This window comes from Vanacampus margaritifer, chromosome 4 (genome assembly GCF_051991255.1).
Source record: "Vanacampus margaritifer isolate UIUO_Vmar chromosome 4, RoL_Vmar_1.0, whole genome shotgun sequence".
Classification (NCBI taxonomy): Eukaryota; Metazoa; Chordata; class Actinopteri; order Syngnathiformes; family Syngnathidae; genus Vanacampus; species Vanacampus margaritifer.
Window position 1 is genome coordinate 2,507,421 of NC_135435.1, and position 20,080 is coordinate 2,527,500.

A 20,080-nucleotide genomic window follows, 5' to 3' on the forward strand; every position below is an offset into this window, starting at 1 on the left:
CCAGGGACACATCGGGGGTCCCTCCTCGCAAACCAAGTCTTCCACATCCGTCTAGCTATGATGGTGAGCCCGGGTTGTGCGGTAAATTCCTTCAACACTGTTCTTTAATTTTTGACCAACAATCCTTTACCTATTCTCAAGATAATACCAAAGTCACGATAATGATGAGTTTACTTATGGGTAAACAGCAACTTGGGCTATGGCGGTAAGGAATGCCAAACCAGTATTGCACACTTCTTTTTCGTCTTTCCTTGCTGAATTCAAGCGAGTCTTTGATTAGCAAAATCTGGCCAGCTATGGACCCAGCAAATACCAACCCCATTCATCAGACCCTGGCCGAACAAGGTTTGCTTTTGGATCAATATGACAAATCCCTAACCTTGTTGATGGGACAGGTACAAGGAATTCTCACAAGCCCTCACAACCCTCCAACAGCAATACACATCTCTTCAAACACATAGAGAATCTGTAGCTGCTGCTGCACCTGCCACGCCCACTGCTCCTCTCCCCCATGTTGTTAAAGAACCATACGTGCCCATGCCTGCCCCTTATGATGGTGATTTAGGAGCCTGCTGTCCCTTTTTGGTCCAATGCTCACTTGTTCAGTCAGCAGCCGCTATCACACGCTACCGACAACACTAAGATAGCTTACCTCATAGGCTGTCTCCATAACACGGTTCTCGAATGGGCCACAGCGGAATGGGAAAAACAGCCCCCTGCTTGCACGTCCTATTCTGCCTTTGTGCAGGAAATGAGGAAAGTCTTCGACCACCCTGTCCGTGGGAGGGAGGCTGCAAGACGCCTCATGCCGGGCCGATCATGCTGTTTCTCTGCCCCCACACAGACCATACGACTGCGCTATCGACGTCCAGCCTGGAGCGCCACTCCTGAGCAGCCAGCTCTACAACATCTCACGGTCACGTGGTGGAGTCCTACATTAACAAATCACTGGCAGCAGGTATCATCCGGCGTCCCTCGTCACCGGTGGGAGCTAGTTTTTTCTTTGTGGACAAAAAGGATGAGACCCTCCACCCTTGTGTTGACTATCGTGGTCTGAATGACATCACCATAAAAAATAAATATCAAAAATAAATGTCCCTTGCCCCTGATAGACTCAGCATTCTCCCCCCTTCATGGAGCCACCAATTTTACCAAATTGGATTTGAGCTAGGCATAACATCTTGTCCTAATCCGGCCGGGCGACAAATGGAAGACCGCATTTAACACACACAGGGGGCACTACGAATATCTTGTCATGCCTTTTGGCTTGACTAACGCCCCCGCTGTCTTCTAGGCCCTGGTAAACGACGTTCTGTGTGACATGATTGGAAAGTTTGTCTTCGTTTATCTGGATGATATCTTGATTTTCTCCAGTTCTGTCTCTGAACATAGACAACACTTTTTGTGAAAGCTGAAATGTGTGAGTTCCATGTCGCCAAGACCACCTTTCTGGGCTACGTAATTGGTGAGGGACAGCTCTAGATGGACCCGGCCAAAACAACTGCAGTCACCGAATGGCCTAAACCTACGTCCAGAAGGGAGCTGCAACGCTTCCTTGGTGTTGCCAATTTCTATCACCGTTTCATCAAAAACTGCAGCTCCTCTTGCCCCCCTTACGTCTACAGTGGTGCCCTTCAAGTGAGATGCTTTTTTCAGGGCTGATACCGATTATCGGTAGTCAGGGAGGCCGAAAGCCGATATACATACGTACACAATATACATTTGCAGGGGGAAAAAAAGTTGGTGTCAAAATGTTTAATAATAAAAACTCCAGCATTGACTGCTTAAATGCCTTCAAGCACATGTTTATGTTTAACAGTTTTTGTGATTTGCAACATGTTAAAGGTTTTTTGTTTGCCATCAGCTTTTGCACCAACTATAATGCCAACTCCCAAATAGCCACCAATTCGCGGGCTAACTGTTAGTTCGCGGGCTAACCATTCACCCACACGCTAACCCCGGGATAACGCCCAAACAATTGTAACAATTATAAACCAGTCACCCTCAATTTTTTTTTCTTATCTTAACATTCCACTCTTGGAAATGTGCGTTCAGTCTGGGGTGAGATGCCTCCGTTCTCCCCCTTTCGCCTAAACCAGTGTAGGAATTATTTTGGAGGATTATTATACATTTGCCGTGTTGAAGTAAATTGCCTCTTGGGAAACACAAGTCAACGTAATAGTGTAGTAATTTCTGTTTAGGATTGCTATGTATTGCAAAGGAGTGTTATTGTATTTGGTGAAGTTGCAAGTGGACGACTCAGCTGCCGAGTGGGGACAACTGATAAGAAGACGTGACGCACGTCAACGCCAGGGCCCCCTGGACTTGCATGCCGCACTTGGAGAGTGTGAAGTGAGATAGGAGTTGTTTTTCTCTTTCTGTCATGTAATCAGATGCCCCGATTAGTACATATAAGGGGACTATTTGAGTGATGAACCAAGAGAGACTCTGTACCGATCAAACTAAGGCTGCAGTTTTCTCTTCCTCATGAGTCCTCATGAGTAATAAATTTGGAACCAGATGCTTCTTCTCTCTTTATTTGATAAATGTCTACATCTAAACCTGACATTTAAATTGGTCCTTCGAGCCGGATTGCAACATACCGGAGGTGCCCAGAGGCAGAGCCGACGACCAAAAAAGACCGTGGCCACGGCAGCTGTCCCTTTGGGACTGGACCTCGGCCCTGTTTCTGGGGACTAAAGGTTGAAGCAAGCCAGGAAGAGAGAAGGCAACACTGGTAGGACACTTATATTTTCATTGGCGGATTTTTGGTAAATAAGTGTCCGTTTAAGGTTAAGGGCGACGGTGTCCTACGCGCGTTTAAACTCCGTGGAGAAAAGGGCGACGGTGTCCTGTACGTACTTAAAACTAAAAAGACAGAGGAGTCTAGAAAACAGAGGGGAGGGGAAAAGACAGAGGAGTCTATAAAACTGAGGGAGGGGAAAAGACAGAGGAGTCTATAAAACTGAGGGAGGGGAAAAGACAGAGGAATCAAAACCGTAAGAATACTAGTCAATGTTGCGTAAAGAGACAGAGAGAGTCTATAAAAGAGGGCGACGGTGTCCTACGCGCGTAAATAAAGAGGGGGTGTGAGTGAAGGTTCGCTACCTCATTATTGTTTGTTCGGGGATTTAAAGTCAGTTTAATCTCCTTAAGAGAATCGCTGACTCCAACATGGAGAAAACAAATAGCAAAAAAGCCAACAAGAAAGACCCGAAACAACAGTTAACATGTAAGGACTGCAAGTTTGTAGAAAACCAATGTCCTTCTAAAACAAAACATTTAAATTTGTGGATAACGAAATATGAATTCGCTGGCCAGCTTAATACACAAAAAATATTTAACTTGCAAGTTTTTTGTTTTTGTTTTATTAAATAAAAATCTTTATAAGTAGGCCGCTATATTGACACATGGTGTGACCCATGTGTCAACAGGGGGGATGGTAGGATAGATACACAAAATATATACGACATATGGCTTTAATTTATTTTATATTTATTATTTATTATATATTTATTTATTTATTTAGTTTGGCCGATCACATGCGAAAAACATTAGAGAAAAGAGATGAATTGAAACTACCAGAAGGCGATTGTGCTTCTCTCCAACAGGAAGAACTAGTAGCTCCAGGAGACTGGGTACTGATCCGAAGCCTCAAAAAGAAGCACTGGAATTCTCCAAAGTGGGAAGGCCATCATCAAGTGCTGCTGACCACGCCGACGGCCATAAAGATTGAAGCAAGGAGCACTTGGATACATCTTACGCATTGTAAAAAGGTCATCTCAACCGACAAACCCAACAGGGAGGGTGAGCGAAAGTCTGATTCAAAGGTGGGAGCAGATATATAGAATCTGAAAATACCTGCGGTCAGTGAAGTTTTCCAAGACGCCTAACCTAATTAGGGGTTCTCGGTCGACATGGCTATTGCGTGGATAAGATTTGCGGTGCTATGTTGTGTGGTCTTTGTGACCGTGAAGGCTATTCATTCACCAAATCACGCACTGATAAACAAGAATAGAGGATTTTCATATGGGTAACACCCAATAAAAATGTAGACCGAATCAACTACATACATTACAATGTACAAGAGTTGGGGAATTATACTGAAGAAGGATTTATAGCTGTCAGAGAACAATTGGCTGCAACATCACTCATGGCGTTCCAGAACCGCATTGCGGTCGACATGCTACTGGCAGAGAAAGGTGGCGTTTGCGCTATGTTTGGGGACCAGTGTTGTACATTTATACCAAACAACACATCTCCGGATGGGTCCCTCACGAGAGCCATTGAAGGCCTGCGCACCCTGAATCGAAAGATGAAAGAACACTCAGGTGTGTCCACCTCAGCATGGGACGAGTGGTGGGGAAAAAAAACGTTTGGCAAATATAAAAGTTTGGTATTTTCTGTCATGATTTCTATGACTCTGTTCACCTCAATTCTTGTGCTGTGTGGATGTTGTTGTATTCCCTGCATTCGCGCATTACTCGTCCGACTTGTCTCAACCATCGTCGCTCCCACAAATTCTAAATTACAAGAGATGTACCCTTTGCTTATTTCTGCAAATTGTGGTGATGGAGGGGACACTAATGACCAAACCAATGATGAGATAATTTCTCCTGCCGTCCTATTTTACACACCTTAAAACTTAAAACAGAGAAAGGAGACATGATGGAATGTTTAAGTTTGTCATCCAGTAAATGATTCAACTAAATAAAACCTTTAAATCAAAGTTCTTTTGATGACAAAATTTTTGGAGGCAAATGTAGAATAAACAGGAGGGAAATGTAGGAATTATTTTGGAGGATTATTATACATTTGCCGTGTTGAAGTAAATTGCCTCTTGGGAAACAGAAGTCAACGTAATAGTGTAGTAATTTCTGTTTAGGATTGCTATGTATTGCAAAGGAGTGTTATTGTATTTGGTGAAGTTGCAAGTGGACGACTCAGCTGCCGAGTGGGGACAACTGATAAGAAGACGTGACGCACGTCAACGCCAGGGCCCCCTGGACTTGCATGCCGCACTTGGAGAGTGTGAAGTGAGATAGGAGTTGTTTTTCTCTTTCTGTCATGTAATCAGATGCCCCGATTAGTACATATAAGGGGACTATTTGAGTGATGAACCAAGAGAGACTCTGTACCGATCAAACTAAGGCTGCAGTTTTCTCTTCCTCATGAGTCCTCATGAGTAATAAATTTGGAACCAGATGCTTCTTCTCTCTTTATTTGATAAATGTCTACATCTAAACCTGACAACCAGAAACAATCGAAAAAAGATTACACTCTTTTGAAGTCAACCCCAGGCCTTTTCACTAGGATGTGAATGTTTGTTTGTCGCCAGCTAGAACCACAAGTTTATGGCATCAGAGTGTTTTATCGGAAAGCATCATCTTCACCCCTGCTGACATCGCAGACTGGCAGTCTGCAAACTCTTATCAAAGTCATAAAACAACATGGGCCAAAAGGTCCGTTGGAATCCTGGTCAGTACATTCCAGCCTTCTTGGAGGTTACACGTGACCAGAGTGCCTCCAACTCGTCACGACCGGAACATGAAACACCTATACTCACAAAGCAATCTTACACATTTCACATAAGAAATTCATCACATACAAGTGAACTTACACACAACTGAATGTGTCATGTCTCGTCATGTTAAGTCTATGAAAAGGAATGTGATATGTATTTCAATAGGAATGATGATTGTCAACCCAGAGATTATTTAGTTACTCCGGAAAGAACTAAATGATCTCATGATGCGTTATTAGTTGATATGTGTAACGATAACATGTTTTGCTTGGAAGAACTTGACTTGCCAGCCTGATCAAATTAAATTATTTACTCCCTCCACCTGCCAGACAGACTTTCTGCTCTTCCTTTTTCTTTTTCCCTTTTTTCCCTTTTTGTGCTTCGTCCCACCTCTGTGTTTTCTGTGACACCGTGCATCACCCAGCGACCACAGTTTGGACTCAACCCGTACCTGCTACATCCTCCGAGTGTCCTGTCGCTGCGCGAGCTGGTTCAACGGCTGGTCTCCCTCGGGATGCAGGCACGCAGCGGATCTCGGCCTCAGCAGCTGGATTTGGGCACCTGAGACGCGGACCTCCTCGCGCACCAAGAGTACAACTCCGGCTGAAGTATCCCCCCCCCCACCCCCCCGACCTCGCCTGAAGGCGCTATCGACCTTGAGCCGAAGTGCACCACCCCTCATTTGCTGGGAGCCCCGAGCTGCGTCGCACCTCACCTAACTGTGGAATATCTTTATTTTTTTCCTTGCCTTTTTGGGAGCAATTTTTTCCTTTCTTCGAGCTCGATTCAACTCACTCCAGTAATTTGCACGCCTCATAGCCAATTTGACATATTGCTGGTGCAACTTCCATTTCACATATCTCACAGATTTGGCAAATCAAACCTTTCCTTTCTACCTTGTTTAATTGTTCCTTTCTTATTTTTATTAGCTTCAGTTTTATTCCCTTTCTTGTCACCGTATGATAGTTAGGTAGGCAGTGTTTTGATTCTGTATGTGTAACCGTAGTGAATAAATGCATGTTTATCTAAATTTAATTCAGTCTCAATCAAAGATTAGTAATTCTTTTAATAATACAAAGAACCACGAACATTGAATGTGGCGACTTCAAATTATGAATAAATGAGGATTTGGATTTTATTTCATTGTGTTTCTCCAAAACTGAAAATAAACAGAACGTGGTGGCCCTATAGGCGATTGAGGACATTACGACTTCCTCAAGCGCCGATCAAATTACTAATTTGTCCAAAAAGACAACATCAATTATCGCTACACCGCTAAAAGGTAGCCTGCGGCTAACCTAATAGCCGTTAATCCGCGAGCTAGCCGTTAGCTCTCGGGCTAATAGCTAATTGCTGCTTTTTGGCTGCACGCACGAGCAACCAATCGCATGGTGCTGTGGGCGGGCCAATGCCGCAGGGAGTCAACAGCCGCTGACTCGCATAAAATGCTGAATATCGGCGCTGATTATCTGCCGGACCGATTATCGGTCTATCCCTAGTCTGAGGAAGCTGAACTGGCTTTCGACAAACTCAAACATCTGTTCACTACCGCTCCAGTGCTTGACCACACAGATCCGCAGAGACAATTTATAGTCAAAATGGATGCCTCAGAGGTGGGAGTCGGTGCGGTCATGGAGCCAGTGAGGAGAGACCAAGTTTCCGGAGAGAAGCCTATCCAGATACGCGCTATAAACCTTGTCCCAAATGCCCATTACAAAATCCCAAACTGTACCAGATGTCCCAACCGAGCAGAAAGCGTCACACGAGTACATAACTAAGTCACTAGCTAGCTGTTTGATCTGCCCTTCGTTTTTGCTGGTGGGTGCCGGGTTCTTCTTCATTGATAAGAAGGACAAAACCTTATGTCTACGTGTGTAGATTACCAGGGCCTTAATGACATTACAGTCGAAGATAAATACCCGCTATCACTATTGGATTCAGCAATCGCTCCCTTACTGACTGCAACGGTGTTCACAAAATTGGATCTCCGGAGTGCATACCATTTGGTGAGGATCAAAGAGGGGGATGAGTGGAAGACAGCATTTAAGAGTCCGTTAGGTAACTTTGAAGATTTGGTCATGCCCTTTGGACTCTCTGATGCCCCAGACGTTTTTCAACGGTTAATAAACGATGTGTTGATGGACATGGTTAATTTTTTTTTTGTTTCGTCTCCCTCTACGACATCTTAATCTTTTCCAAAGATCTCAATGAACAACATCACCATGTCAGAATGGTGTTACAATGCTTGCTGGAGAACTGACTGAAGGCCGAGAAATGCGAGTTCTATTCTGATTCAGTGCAATTCCTGGGGTCTATTGTAGAGCAGGGTCACTTAACTCTTTCACTGTATAATAGTGTAATTTAAAAGCAGTAAATGGACCTACACATACAAAATGTGGTATGCAGCTGAAACGAAACAAAACAAAACAAATAAATCCTTAAAGATAGAAGGAACTTGTTTGATTTTTTAAGTACTGTACTGCATATTAAAACAAACTATTTTGTGCTTTATTGTAATTGAGGGTTTGTGTCAAAGCTGTCATGTTCTGTTGAGTCTAGCTATGTCCGAGTTCATAAACGCAACACTGTGCGTGGTCGCGACTCAGGAGTCAAAAGAGAGAAAAAGACCTCCATGAGGGAGCACGTTCAAAGTCAACGCGTTCGGTGGCATACAACAACTGTCTTGGTTTGGAGTTTGCTGACTAAAGCCTCAATAATCCACAATAGACCTTACAAATATGTTAGCGTGCCAAACAGAACATCATGTTGCACACGTGTTGCTAATGCTAGCTTCTAGACATGACAATATACACTATGACAGAAATGCTATTAGGCATCAGCCACAACATGCTTCCTTTTTAAATGCTGCTTTATCACTGCCGTGGTGCCATGAAAGTAAAATGGAGGTTTACCTCGTATTTTGGATGAAATGCGCCGGAAGTTTCAGGTTCTGTTGCTAACACAGGTTAGGCATGACACTATACTATCCACAATGCTTTTCTTTCCATCGAGGATGACCCGGATGACCACTACTGCGCATGTGTGTCACAGACATGGCATCCAGCCCCGGGTGTGAGACAAGGCAGTTTTCGAAAAAAAACAGAGCACCAAGTAAATAAATAAATAAACTTCTTGTAGACTATTGATATTAATTGTCAACGGTTTTGATCGTCGACGTCATGACTAGTCGACTAATCTTGGCAGCCCTACTACTTAATATTTTATATTAACTCATTCATTGCCATCCAAAAATTAACGGGTTTTTAATCTAACTGCTCAGTGCCATCGACGAATTAACTCAAAATTTTTTTATTGCGCTGCACGTAGAACAACCTCATGCACGTCCCCAGCAAGTATTGAGCTTAAAAATGATTGTTGCCAGTAGATGGCAACAGCAGCTTTGATCAGAGGAGAGCCAGCATGTTGGGGGAGAAAGCCCACAGTAGACAAGGAAGTAGATAGTAGCATGTGGAGGAGCATTAGCTTAGCGATAAGAAATTTGTCAAGACGTGGGAAGCCACTGGGTAATCGCGCGTATCTTTGACTTACCAGTTCAACGGATGAAGCTCCGTGGGCAAACGGCATCGAGCTAGCACGCCACATTGATCCAAAGAAGCCACGTAGCAAACATCATAGGGCTATTTTAGCTGAAACGCCCCCTCTCGTGAAGCCACCGGGTGATCACGCATTTCCTTGACTCCGTGATTGACTCATTTACTGACAAGTTTTAGTAGTTACACAGCAGATGTTTAACTGCATCATAGCTTTATGACACTTGATTGAGTGTGTATGAGTAACTTACTTAACATTGGTATTTGTGCAGATGATATATTCAATCTCATCGGAGTAGGGGTTCTGGAAGGTGAAGCTGCTGGTTCGGATCAACATCCACTCCCTGTTTTTCATGCGGAAACGGTACATCACAGACAGCACCTGACCCTTTAGCTTAACCACCTGCAAAATGACAATATTCGATATTTTGAATACCTCACAACAGAGTCTCAATTTGAAACATGTGGGAAAATTATACATCGATGCTCATAAAGTTGTGTACCATCCAAGCAAATCAGCAATATCAGCAAGTTTCTGTTCATCCTGTTTGAGAGCAAACACTCTTTCTATACAAGTTCTGTGTCACATTTGGTTGAAAACCACACAATAAAAGTCTTGTTATTAGTACCAAAATGATTTATGCATACAATTGTTTTTACCTGGGTAATTGGTACACATAAAAGTTAAGTCATGTCACTCAAGTGGCCTGCAGTTTGTATTATACTGGTTATGTGAGAAGTCTCTGTGTCTTGCTTAAACTCTTTACAGCAGGGGTGTCAAACAGATGGGCCATGGGCCAGAACCGGGCCGTCAGGGAAACCAATCATGTACGTGGGGATAGAAGACATAGAACACATTAACTACAGTTTTTCAATAACATTAACTATTCTTGCTAATTTTGTCCACTGGACGGCGCTGAGGGGTGAACATTTGTGATGCTAGCAAACATTGATTTCACGTCACGGTTCGTTCAGGTTCCCAAACGCTGGGCTAGAGTTTTAACGGTCTTTCTTATCGCAAAAATTTTTTGAACATGTACAAATGTTCATGTTCAAACACTTTCAACATTTTTAACATTATGTTCAAAATTTCCTTGCAACAAGAAAAAACATTAAAAATCTACGTTTAGCGAATGTTAAGTGAATGTTTGTGAACGTTTGTGCATTTGAACAAACCCTGATGTGAAATCAACAATTGCTATTAGTAGCATCGCAAATATGGGCTTTACCACTAGGGGTGTCAGAACAGGGTAGCCAACACAGAGAGTCCAGCTATTATAGCAAGACCTCCAAACTAGAGATAGACCGATAATCTATTATGTTATCTGTTATGCTAACAGCTAATAAGCAGCGGAAGCTCGGCTCTTCTCTAGACACTCACATGCTGAAGAGAGGGCTGATATGCCACTAAAGAGGTAAGTTAAACTTACTACCTTGTATATTAAATAAGCTATAAAAATAAAGCTGCCCCTAGCTACAATGCGTTAGCTCGCGAATTAGCGGCTATTTGGGAGTAAGCTAACGGTTAGCCTGCCAGCTAACGGTTAGCCTGCAAGCTAACCGCTATTTGGGCGTTAGGGTGCGGGCTACAGTTAGCTCGCAAGCTCACGAATTAGCGGCTATTAGCGTGCAGGCAACGGTTAGGAAATATTGATAAAAGCAAGCAGTGAGCGAGTGCATGTGTGTTCCTGTATGTGTATGTGTGTGAAGAGTGAAAGTCACTCATGGCTGTTTGTTTCACTACTTTCTACCACAGAAAACTAGTATGGTGAATACTGCAGTGGCATATGGGGCACACAAGAATGACGGAACACCCACAGAAAGCAAAAGAGAGAAGACAGCCGTGTTGATTAGACATTCATTTCTCAGCTGGCCAGTGGCCAGTAGCTCCGTTTAGGATACACTTTTTATTTTAGAACTTTAAAACAAAGATAAGTGAAAGATGAACATTGAACATTTCAGTTATATTTATTTTTTGAGAAACTTATTTAATGGAGTAAATTTTATTAAGACATTTGTTTTCATTTAACTTTATAAGACATAATGCTGAGCCTGGGGCACCATGCACTAAGATCTAAAAACCCTTTAACATGTTGCAAATCACAAAAGCTGTTTAATAAACATGTGCTTAAATGCATTTAAGCAGTCAAGTGCAGGATTTTTTATTATTAAAAATTTTGACCCCAATTTCTTTTTTTTCCCTGCAAATAAATATCGGCTTCAAATATCGGTAATTGGCCTCCTTGACTACCGATAATTGGTATCGGCCCTGAAAAAAGCGTATAGGTCTATCTGTACTCTCTTAAACCCTCTTCCCCTTGGTAAAACCAAAGCTTCACAGCCTGACAAGCATCATAACCGATCAAATCAGTGTTTCATAACCAGGAGTATGTGTGCACATTGTCATTGAAGCTTAGATGACTGATGAAAATACACCTGTTATTCTATGACTAGTGGTGCTGATCCGTGGTCGGTTCAGTCCGTTCAGACATGTGAAGGTAGCTAAAACATACTCAACGGAGGATACACGCTAAGTCTAACTTAACAATAATGTTTACCAAACAGTAATACATTGACTGCAAAGCAATTAGCCTTAGTACACTTTTGAAGTTGAAGTTTGAGTGGAAGTTTTCCCACGTCGTGGCGTGATGGCTAGCTTGACTTTCTTTTTAGACATTCATTTATCGTAGTTGATTGACATTGTAGTTGCGACCAACATCAATACAACGCTATCCCAAACTCATATTCAACCGCTAATTTAGGATGCTAAGAAACCGCTAATTAATTACGCTGTCATTTATGATACGCCAGAATTATCCGACGAAGTGGCTAGCGGCTTCCTGGTAACATGACCAATGACTGTCCGGCTGCCGGCTGATAAGTAAGTTTGACAGCTTACTTAATTTTTTTTTTCAATATTCTGGACCAAGGCTACTTTGTAATTCACTATCCATGTTTAAAAGAAGGGAAGTGCCTTAAATTTCACGTTGAGGTCTTTTCATTATTTAAATTGAATAAATAAATAGCTAGATAAATATAACTTTGTCTTAATTTATTTTATAAAACACTTCTGCCCATTAAAAAAAAGAAAAACATTCAACTCAAAATGTCAAACTTAGCTGTTTAGAATTTAGGAACACAACTTTAAGCCATTAATAACACCTTGTTATTTTACACATGAACCATGTAAAAATAAGAATGTTTCTGCCTCATAATGCACTTAAATCCTAAATGACTATATTAGACATTTTGTAATGATTAGTTGTTTCTTAATTTAATGGGAAAAGGCGTTTTACAAAATAAATCAAGACACAAAATTCTACACGGCTATATTAGACATTTTGAATTGTTTTTTTTTATTTTTTATTTAATGGAAAAAGCGCTTTACAAAATAAAGGCAAAGTACTATTCATGTTTTTGTTTTTGGCTGATCCGAACAACAATCCGATCCGTGACTTCAAACCGTGATCCGAACTATGACTTTTGTGATCTGTTGCACCACTAACTATGACTCATTATATTATTATTATATTATTGTTCCTCTTGATACATGTCAGGACTTTTTTCTGTGTGCATTTGAAATGTCCAATTGCATTTGAATGCAGCTCTTGTCTCGAAAGAGATATCAGTGTTTACACTCCTATTAGCGGCTAGCTGCTAACGCCGGAGACTTGTGCTGTATCACACAATGACGGCGTAATTAACTAGCGGTTTAATTAATTAGCGATTGAATATGATTTGGGGATGCTGTTATGTCAATGTTGGTCGTCGAGAGGACAAGTCAAGAGTTGGCCGTCGCAACGTGTGGTGGCTAGCTTGACTCTCGCGCTTGATCCGAATGCATCACGGCTCAAAGATGATCCGTTGCACCACTAATAAAATCATGCATTTGCGCCACACGCCTTTTTTTTTTACCAGCAAACACTATGGCCGCATTTGCGGGTAAAGTCGTCGTGTTGAGCCCTGCTGCTGTCTTAGCCTCCCCTCCAGCCTCCAACAGCTTTGATTAAAAATTTGAAGGGAGCGCCGGCTAGGATTTAAGAGTGGTCGGCTTCTGCTCCTGAATGAATGTAAAGGAAACGCTGTAATTGAATTACCTGTTGAAAACTTTCTCTCAAGTGACCCTGGTCCTCAGGATGACAAAACTCCAGAATATCTTTCCCCAACAGGTCCTTTGAAACAAGTAAATACTGAGTGAGTGTTACAGTTGTATTCCAATGAATTCAATGTGAAAATATTCCAAAATACTTTAGACTTCAGCATATCAACAACATATCAAGCAACGCCTCAATTGTCTCAACTATAATTGATTAACTCCACACATGTTATGCTTTTATTTGACCAGACTCAGTACACTGGTGTGCGTACAGTGCCGCGGTCAAGTGCACCATGGAAAATTGCCAACACTTACACTCCCTCGCAGTCACAACTTAGAAAGACGCGCTTCGGAACTGAAATATGGCACTGTACGATTTGCATTGTACGATTTCATAAGAAGAAGATTTTGATAAGAATCGGTATCCATCCCACCCAAAGTTCACCGATGGGCTTTCAGGTTACCAACATAAGCCCAATGAAATATTTTCTTATCGGATCTGCACAAGTCACGTAGGTCACCTATTTTGGTTTCAAAGCGGCGAATTTCGCTGAAAGATGCGTAATTGTCATGCCTGAGTCCTCATATCTTACCTGAGGCTGATAACCAATAACATTGATGCAGCGTGGGTCAACAAATGTGATGACCCCATCTGAATTGTGGCGGGACAAGAACTCTGTGGGTACCGTTAGACCATTCATATCCATAGAGACAGGAGAGCTGGTTACCTGTGGGAAGATTACAGTACACAACATAAATGAAACTACAGAATGAGCAAAAGTATACCAATAGCATAGTGTTGACTCCACCTACCTTCTTACACATATTAATTCTCATTATTATAGGGACCGAGCAGTGACTGCTGCAAGGTCCCTCTTGTGTCTGTAGAACTTATTCTTTATTCTTCTCAGAAAAACTATCGCATTTTTGGGGACCTAAACAAGTCTGAATACTCACCAAAGTTTGTACGCTCTTCGAGCCCGGCGAAAAATGTGATATAAGTTGCATGGCTGTATAGTGCCCCATAGAGTGGAAAAATAAAAAACAATCCCAGCACGTTTGACCTAGGGCTACGAAAATTGGCAGGCTCGTGTAGCACCCTGAGACGCACAAAAAAAGTCAGTGGAAGCACATATCCTTAAATGTACAGGAAGTAAGCCATGAATTATTTAAATGTCCAATTTTAACCCATTATTGTACATTCGCAGGGTCATGCTTTACCCCCCTTTGCCAACAGATTTTATCCCATTGATTTCTAACTTGGCTTGTATCATTTCAAGACCTTTGGAAAAAATCCAGAATTTTCGAAATACTATATGACGGGGGCAAGGCATCAAATTTTGCCTTTAATATTTCCCTCTTCACGAAAGACAAAATGCTTAATAACTCCCCTGTACATGCGCCAAAAAAAAAAAATTCACATGTTAATAATCATGGCCTGAAGACATCTATATGATCAATTTTGGTTATACATATAGCGCCACCTATTGGTGACAAGAAATGTCATACGTGACATTTTTAACTACTGTAAAGGGATCCAGTTGAAAATTTGTCAGAAAAGCCTTAAGATGTTGTTTATGCCCCAGACTGAATATTGTAAATTTTCAGCAAAGGGCGTTAAGGGCATTATGGTGACCCAAAGTTTCCAGCGTGACAATAAAAGCTGAAAAAAAGCTCCAGAAAAAAATAAATAATAATAATAATAAAGCTGCTTTAACTTGACTTGATGATCTTCTCAAAATTTCACACGTTTGATGTGAGTCAAGTCCTGAAGACATCTCCGAACTTATATTAAATCGTAGTGATAGCACCATCTAGTGGCAAAAAACGTTTTTTCGTTTACGTTTTTCTCCAAGCAGGTTAACCGGATCTTTCTCATATTTGCTCAGAATAGTGTTTAGGCCTTCATTGTTACAACATGAAATTTGTGGGTTTTCGCGAAACGATGTGGGCGTGGCAACACACTGTACGCAAAGAAAATAAAGCCGATTTTGAGGGCATGAAACTTGGCACACACATTTGGCCTGACAAATTGAGCAATATTTCATAGTGTTTTGTGCGATTTTTAAAACTAGTGCTGCCTAGAAGTTTTTAACTCTTTGACTGCCAGACGTTTTCAGAAAAGGGATGCCGCCAGTGCCAGCCGATTTAAGCATTTTGACTGATCTTTCAAGGTCCTCAGAAAATGTTGTGTTTGGACTATGGAAACACACATACTACCAAATGAAAGATTGAACTCTCATCTTTCATCAGAAAAAAAAGTTTGTGTCTACCTTATTCCGTTTTTCAGTAATCAACAATAGAAAATGGTTAGTTTCACCGAAATGCTCTGTTTTGAAACAAAAAACGGAGAAAACAAGCTTTTTGTGAAACGATATTTCATGCACTCTAGTGAATTGTACACTTCTTTTTGTCCACGAATGATGCCACAAACACCTAAATAGTGCTTTACTTCTGAAAAACACTACCACCAACAATGAAAAAGTGTTTTTTCATAGCAAAATACGTTTATTTCCATTCAACAGTGTAACAATTTGACAAAACAATTTCGCAAACTATTTACAAATGTGTGCAACTGTGGTACTATTTACAATTATGTGGATGTTTCAAATACAGTTTTTCTTTTTGTAACACTCCCCTGCGTGCAAGGGGACAGAGCAGGATTTGCACAACAGATTAGTTTCACTGCGATTGCCTCTTTCGCGTGCAGACGTTACACTTTCTTGACGGCCTTTTTTTCCAGGGAATAGCAAGTAGCAGACTGTACCCACTCCTCCGATGAATATGCATTGGACTCGGGGCACTCTTCGTCGTCCGATTGAACGTCCGCCTGTGCAGAAGTGCTCGGTTGTGCTCCGCGTTTTCCGGTGTTAGCATCGCTAGCCGGTGAGGCTTTATGACGTGGTCATAGCCGCCGCGTCAACGCTTCCAACTTCGGCGTCAACCTCGGAGCCACCATCATCATCATCGTCGTCATCACTGTGCTCTTTAGCATTGGTCGATGAGCTGCTTGCAACCGGTCGCCATTGTTCGCTTCCTCAGCCATCTAGCTCCGCCTCACGTCTTCTACTGCCGCGTCAACGTTTCCAACCTCGGAGTCACCATCATCATCATCGATGATGATCATCGTCGTCATCAATGTGCTCTTTAGCACTGGTCGATGCTTTTCGTCTTTGAAAAAAATGCTCAAGCGTGAGCTGCTTGCAACCGGTCGCCATTTTCGCTTCCCATCCCCACCCATTGTCCCCTCTAGCTCCGCCTCACGTCTTCTACTGACGCCTACCCAATCTTGTCAAAAGAGAGTCATCGCTGCGATCTAGGGGCCAAAAATAGTCATTAGGCTAACTAGATCTGCTTGAAACTTTCACCACAGCTGGCCAAGGCTTTCCTCCACCCGTTTCCCAAAAAATAAAAAATAAAATTGGAGAACGTCTTTTAATGTCCTTGGGTACGTCCTCCGTAGGTTTTTACTAAATGTCATTTAACGTTTTTGGCAGTAAAAGAGTTAAAAGCAGCCCCGGTTGTACGTTTCAGCAAGATCGAAAAAATAAATAAATAAATTGAGGTAAATGAAGGCCAAACGCTAAAATGAACAGGAAATGAGGTATTATTTTGTGAAAGTCCTATTTTTTATATCAAACTTGGCCTGGACCATGTCAACACCTGGGCCAACAATAGGAGGGGGGGGGAGGGGGGGGCTGATTGTTGAGGGGGGCGGTGACTTTTCGAAATACTGTATGACGGGGGCGGGGCATAAAATGTAGTGTTTCATAGTTCCTTCACCATGCAAGAGTAAATGCTTAAAACCTCCCCTGTACATGCTCCAAAAAATCCCAAACTTTTTTTTTTTTTTTTAAGGAGAGCTCAGTATTGTTCATTCGATTTGACATCATCATTGCTCTCCTTTTTTTTAAAAAACAAATTCAAAAAATTTAATAAATGTTTTTTTTTATATATATACATATATATACATATACGCACATATATATATATATATATTTTTTTTTTTAATTTTTTTTTTGTATGTGGTTGAGTATGTTTATGTGCGTGTGTGCTTGCGTGCGAGCGTGTGTGTATTCATCAGTTCACCTAAAGCCCATTAAAAAAAATCCCATACTAATAATATAATATAATAATAAATTGCCAAATGCAGAAACATCAATGTAAGTTATCACGATGTAGTGGCTCTCGCTAACAGACAGAATTAAGTAACCAGAATTAGGTTAAAAAATTCTATATACGTAGACCATGTTTCTATAAATTTTGATATTTGGTTTTTATTTGAGGCAGATATTTTTTCCATTAAAATGTGATTTATGAGGAGGTTAGACCATTGGTCGATATTCAGAGTTTGTTTATTTTTCCAGTTAACAAGAATTGTTTTTTTAGCGATAGTAAGGGCTACAAGTGTAGATTGAAATTGTTTATGTGGTAAGTCAGTTGTTGTTAGGTCACCTAGCAAACACAAGTTTGGAGATAAAGGTATCCTACAGTCCAAAATAGCGGAAAGTTTTTCTAAGACTTCAGTCCAGAAATACATAACCGGAGTACATAACCATAAAGCATGAACATAAGTGTCTGTAGTGTTTTGTAAGCATTGGAGACAAATGTCGGAGTCTGAGAGTCCCATTTTCTTCATCATATATTGAGTAATGTATGTTCTGTGAATAATTTCATATTGGATAAGTTGTAAATTTGTGTGTTTTGTCATTTGGACAAAAAATCCCAAACTAAATGTATGTTAATTAGGGATGCACCAAAATGAAAATGGTTGGTCGAAACCGAAAACCGAAAATGAAAAATGCTTGACCGAAAACTGAAACGGCAGAAAAAAAAAAGAGAGCCAATTCTTACTTTCATTGCATTTATTATAATTAATTAAAATTATAATATTATTATAAAATATTTATTTAGCACTGGCTTTTTAACCAAGCACAATATAGATTGAAATGTGCCCACACCGCAGACATGTTGGCTAATGGTACATTAAACACCAAACGAGGGTTGAGCATTTTCTGGCGGTGTGATTGCTCCTTATAGTCAATGTAGTTCGCACAGGCACATTCACATATTAATCAACGTTTAAAAATGAATAAATACATTTGTTTGCACCAGCTAATCGGCTTCGGGAACGGACTGCAAAGTCACATACAGCGTCCTGTACAGGTCTGCCGCGACCCGGAGATAGCGGTAAGTGTGTCCGTGTTTAAAACTGTTGATAGCAATAGTGCTAGCATTAACTAAAATATTTAGCACGGCCACCAGGATGCTGGTGAAAAAGTGGAAGCGTTCGAGCAGCTCTTATGGGAAAAAAAAGAGGGAAGGCGCTGTGGGAGAAAGGGTAGTTCACCTGTACTGCAGTACACGGCAATTCTGTCTTTTTTTGACCCACTTAAATGTTGTACACCAAGCGACGTTCCTCTCCACCGGTGTGTGCAATGACCCGGGGGCTGCTGCGACCGACCGGTGAAAAGCCAGCGAGAAGAAAAGGTGAACACTCACCCCCACATTCGCGGCTTAATTCAAACAGACGCTTGCTTGCAGCTTTTTTTTTTGCTTGCGTCACCCCAACCTATTTCGGCCGTATTCTTTCGGCTTTAATTTCATCTCGGCTGAATGCCCAAAATGGCAAAAATAGCCATCTTCGCCGGAAAATGGCAAAATAGCCATTTTCACCCGAAAATTTTGGGTGGTCGAATATTCGGTGCATCACTAATGTTAATAGTCCCGACCTGAAGCCATCCCTATGAAAAATTTCGGTTATAAAAATAGCGCCACCAAGTGGTAACAAGAAATTTCAAAATCTTTTTTTAAACATTTTCATCTTCTATGTCTAGCCTGTTGAAAGGACCCAGTTGAAAAATTGTCAGAAAAGCCTTAAAATGTTGATCATGCCTCAGACCGAATATTGTGACTTTTCGGCATAGGGCATGGCCATATACGGTGCCGCAAAGTCTGATGATCCACTGTGACAATATAAGGTGCTCTTACTTCGCCCTGAAGGCTCTTTCTTCTCAATATTTCACATATTTGATGACAGTACAAGACTAGAGGTCTACAAACTTATTTTTCATCGTAGTGGTCGTGTTGTGAAATTCTGTTGTCATGTAAATTTGCCCCTAGTGTCTTAACTCATGAAACTTTGCACACACATCACACCCGCAAAATTATCATTATTTTAATAGTTTATTGTGAGTTTTTAAAACATGGCTCAGCAACACCCCCTACAAATTTTCAAATAAGCAGCCCCGGTTGTACGTGTCACTTAGATCTACAAAAAGTTGAAAGCATATGAATCAGCACAAGACCTACAAAAAAGCCTCTTGGAACCAGATGTTTAACCCAACAGCAAGTCCGTCATTTTGGCTATACTTTCAAATTTTGCCCCAATTTTTATTCTATTATAGGGGTCACATTTTAAAGAACTCCTCCAACAGATTTGATCTGACTGACATTAATCTGTGGGTGGGTCATCTAATTGGATTGTCAGACAATTGAGATCCGGACATCCCGTAACTATTCCCCTAAGTCACCTGACCGTATAAAAGACTATTACTTACAATGGGCATACTTGCGTCAACTTTCCGTCCAAGAGAATTCAAACTCACTTTGACGAAAAGGACATGATATGCATGCGCAAGATGGACAGGTTGGATTAGGGCTGTGTAATTAATCGAAATTTAATTACAATTTTGATTATTACCCTCCACGATTACAAAATTGGCATTATCAAACAAACAAAAAAATTTATACTAGGGCTGCAACGAGTCCTCGTCATTTCTGTCTGGATACCCGCTGAGATAGTCGTAGTCAAGCTAATGGCAGTATGTATGACAGTACACGGGGCTAACGCCGAGAGAAACACAATTTCAAAATAAACCTTACCTTACACCAAGTAGTATATGTAGA

General features: G+C 41.3%; 1 protein-coding gene across 1 annotated transcript in view; it reads right to left on the reverse strand.

Moving 5' to 3' along the window:
• arnt2 (aryl-hydrocarbon receptor nuclear translocator 2) overlaps positions 1 to 20,080 on the reverse strand; it is a 134,265-nt gene that overhangs the window by 47,190 nt on the left and 66,995 nt on the right. The window contains exons 10-12 of the mRNA XM_077564434.1: positions 13,765 to 13,899; positions 13,173 to 13,247; positions 9,327 to 9,478 (exon numbers count right to left, since the gene is read on the reverse strand). Of these exons, the coding sequence (XP_077420560.1) occupies positions 9,327 to 9,478; positions 13,173 to 13,247; positions 13,765 to 13,899 (362 nt within the window). The remainder of the gene's footprint in view (positions 1 to 9,326; positions 9,479 to 13,172; positions 13,248 to 13,764; positions 13,900 to 20,080) is intronic.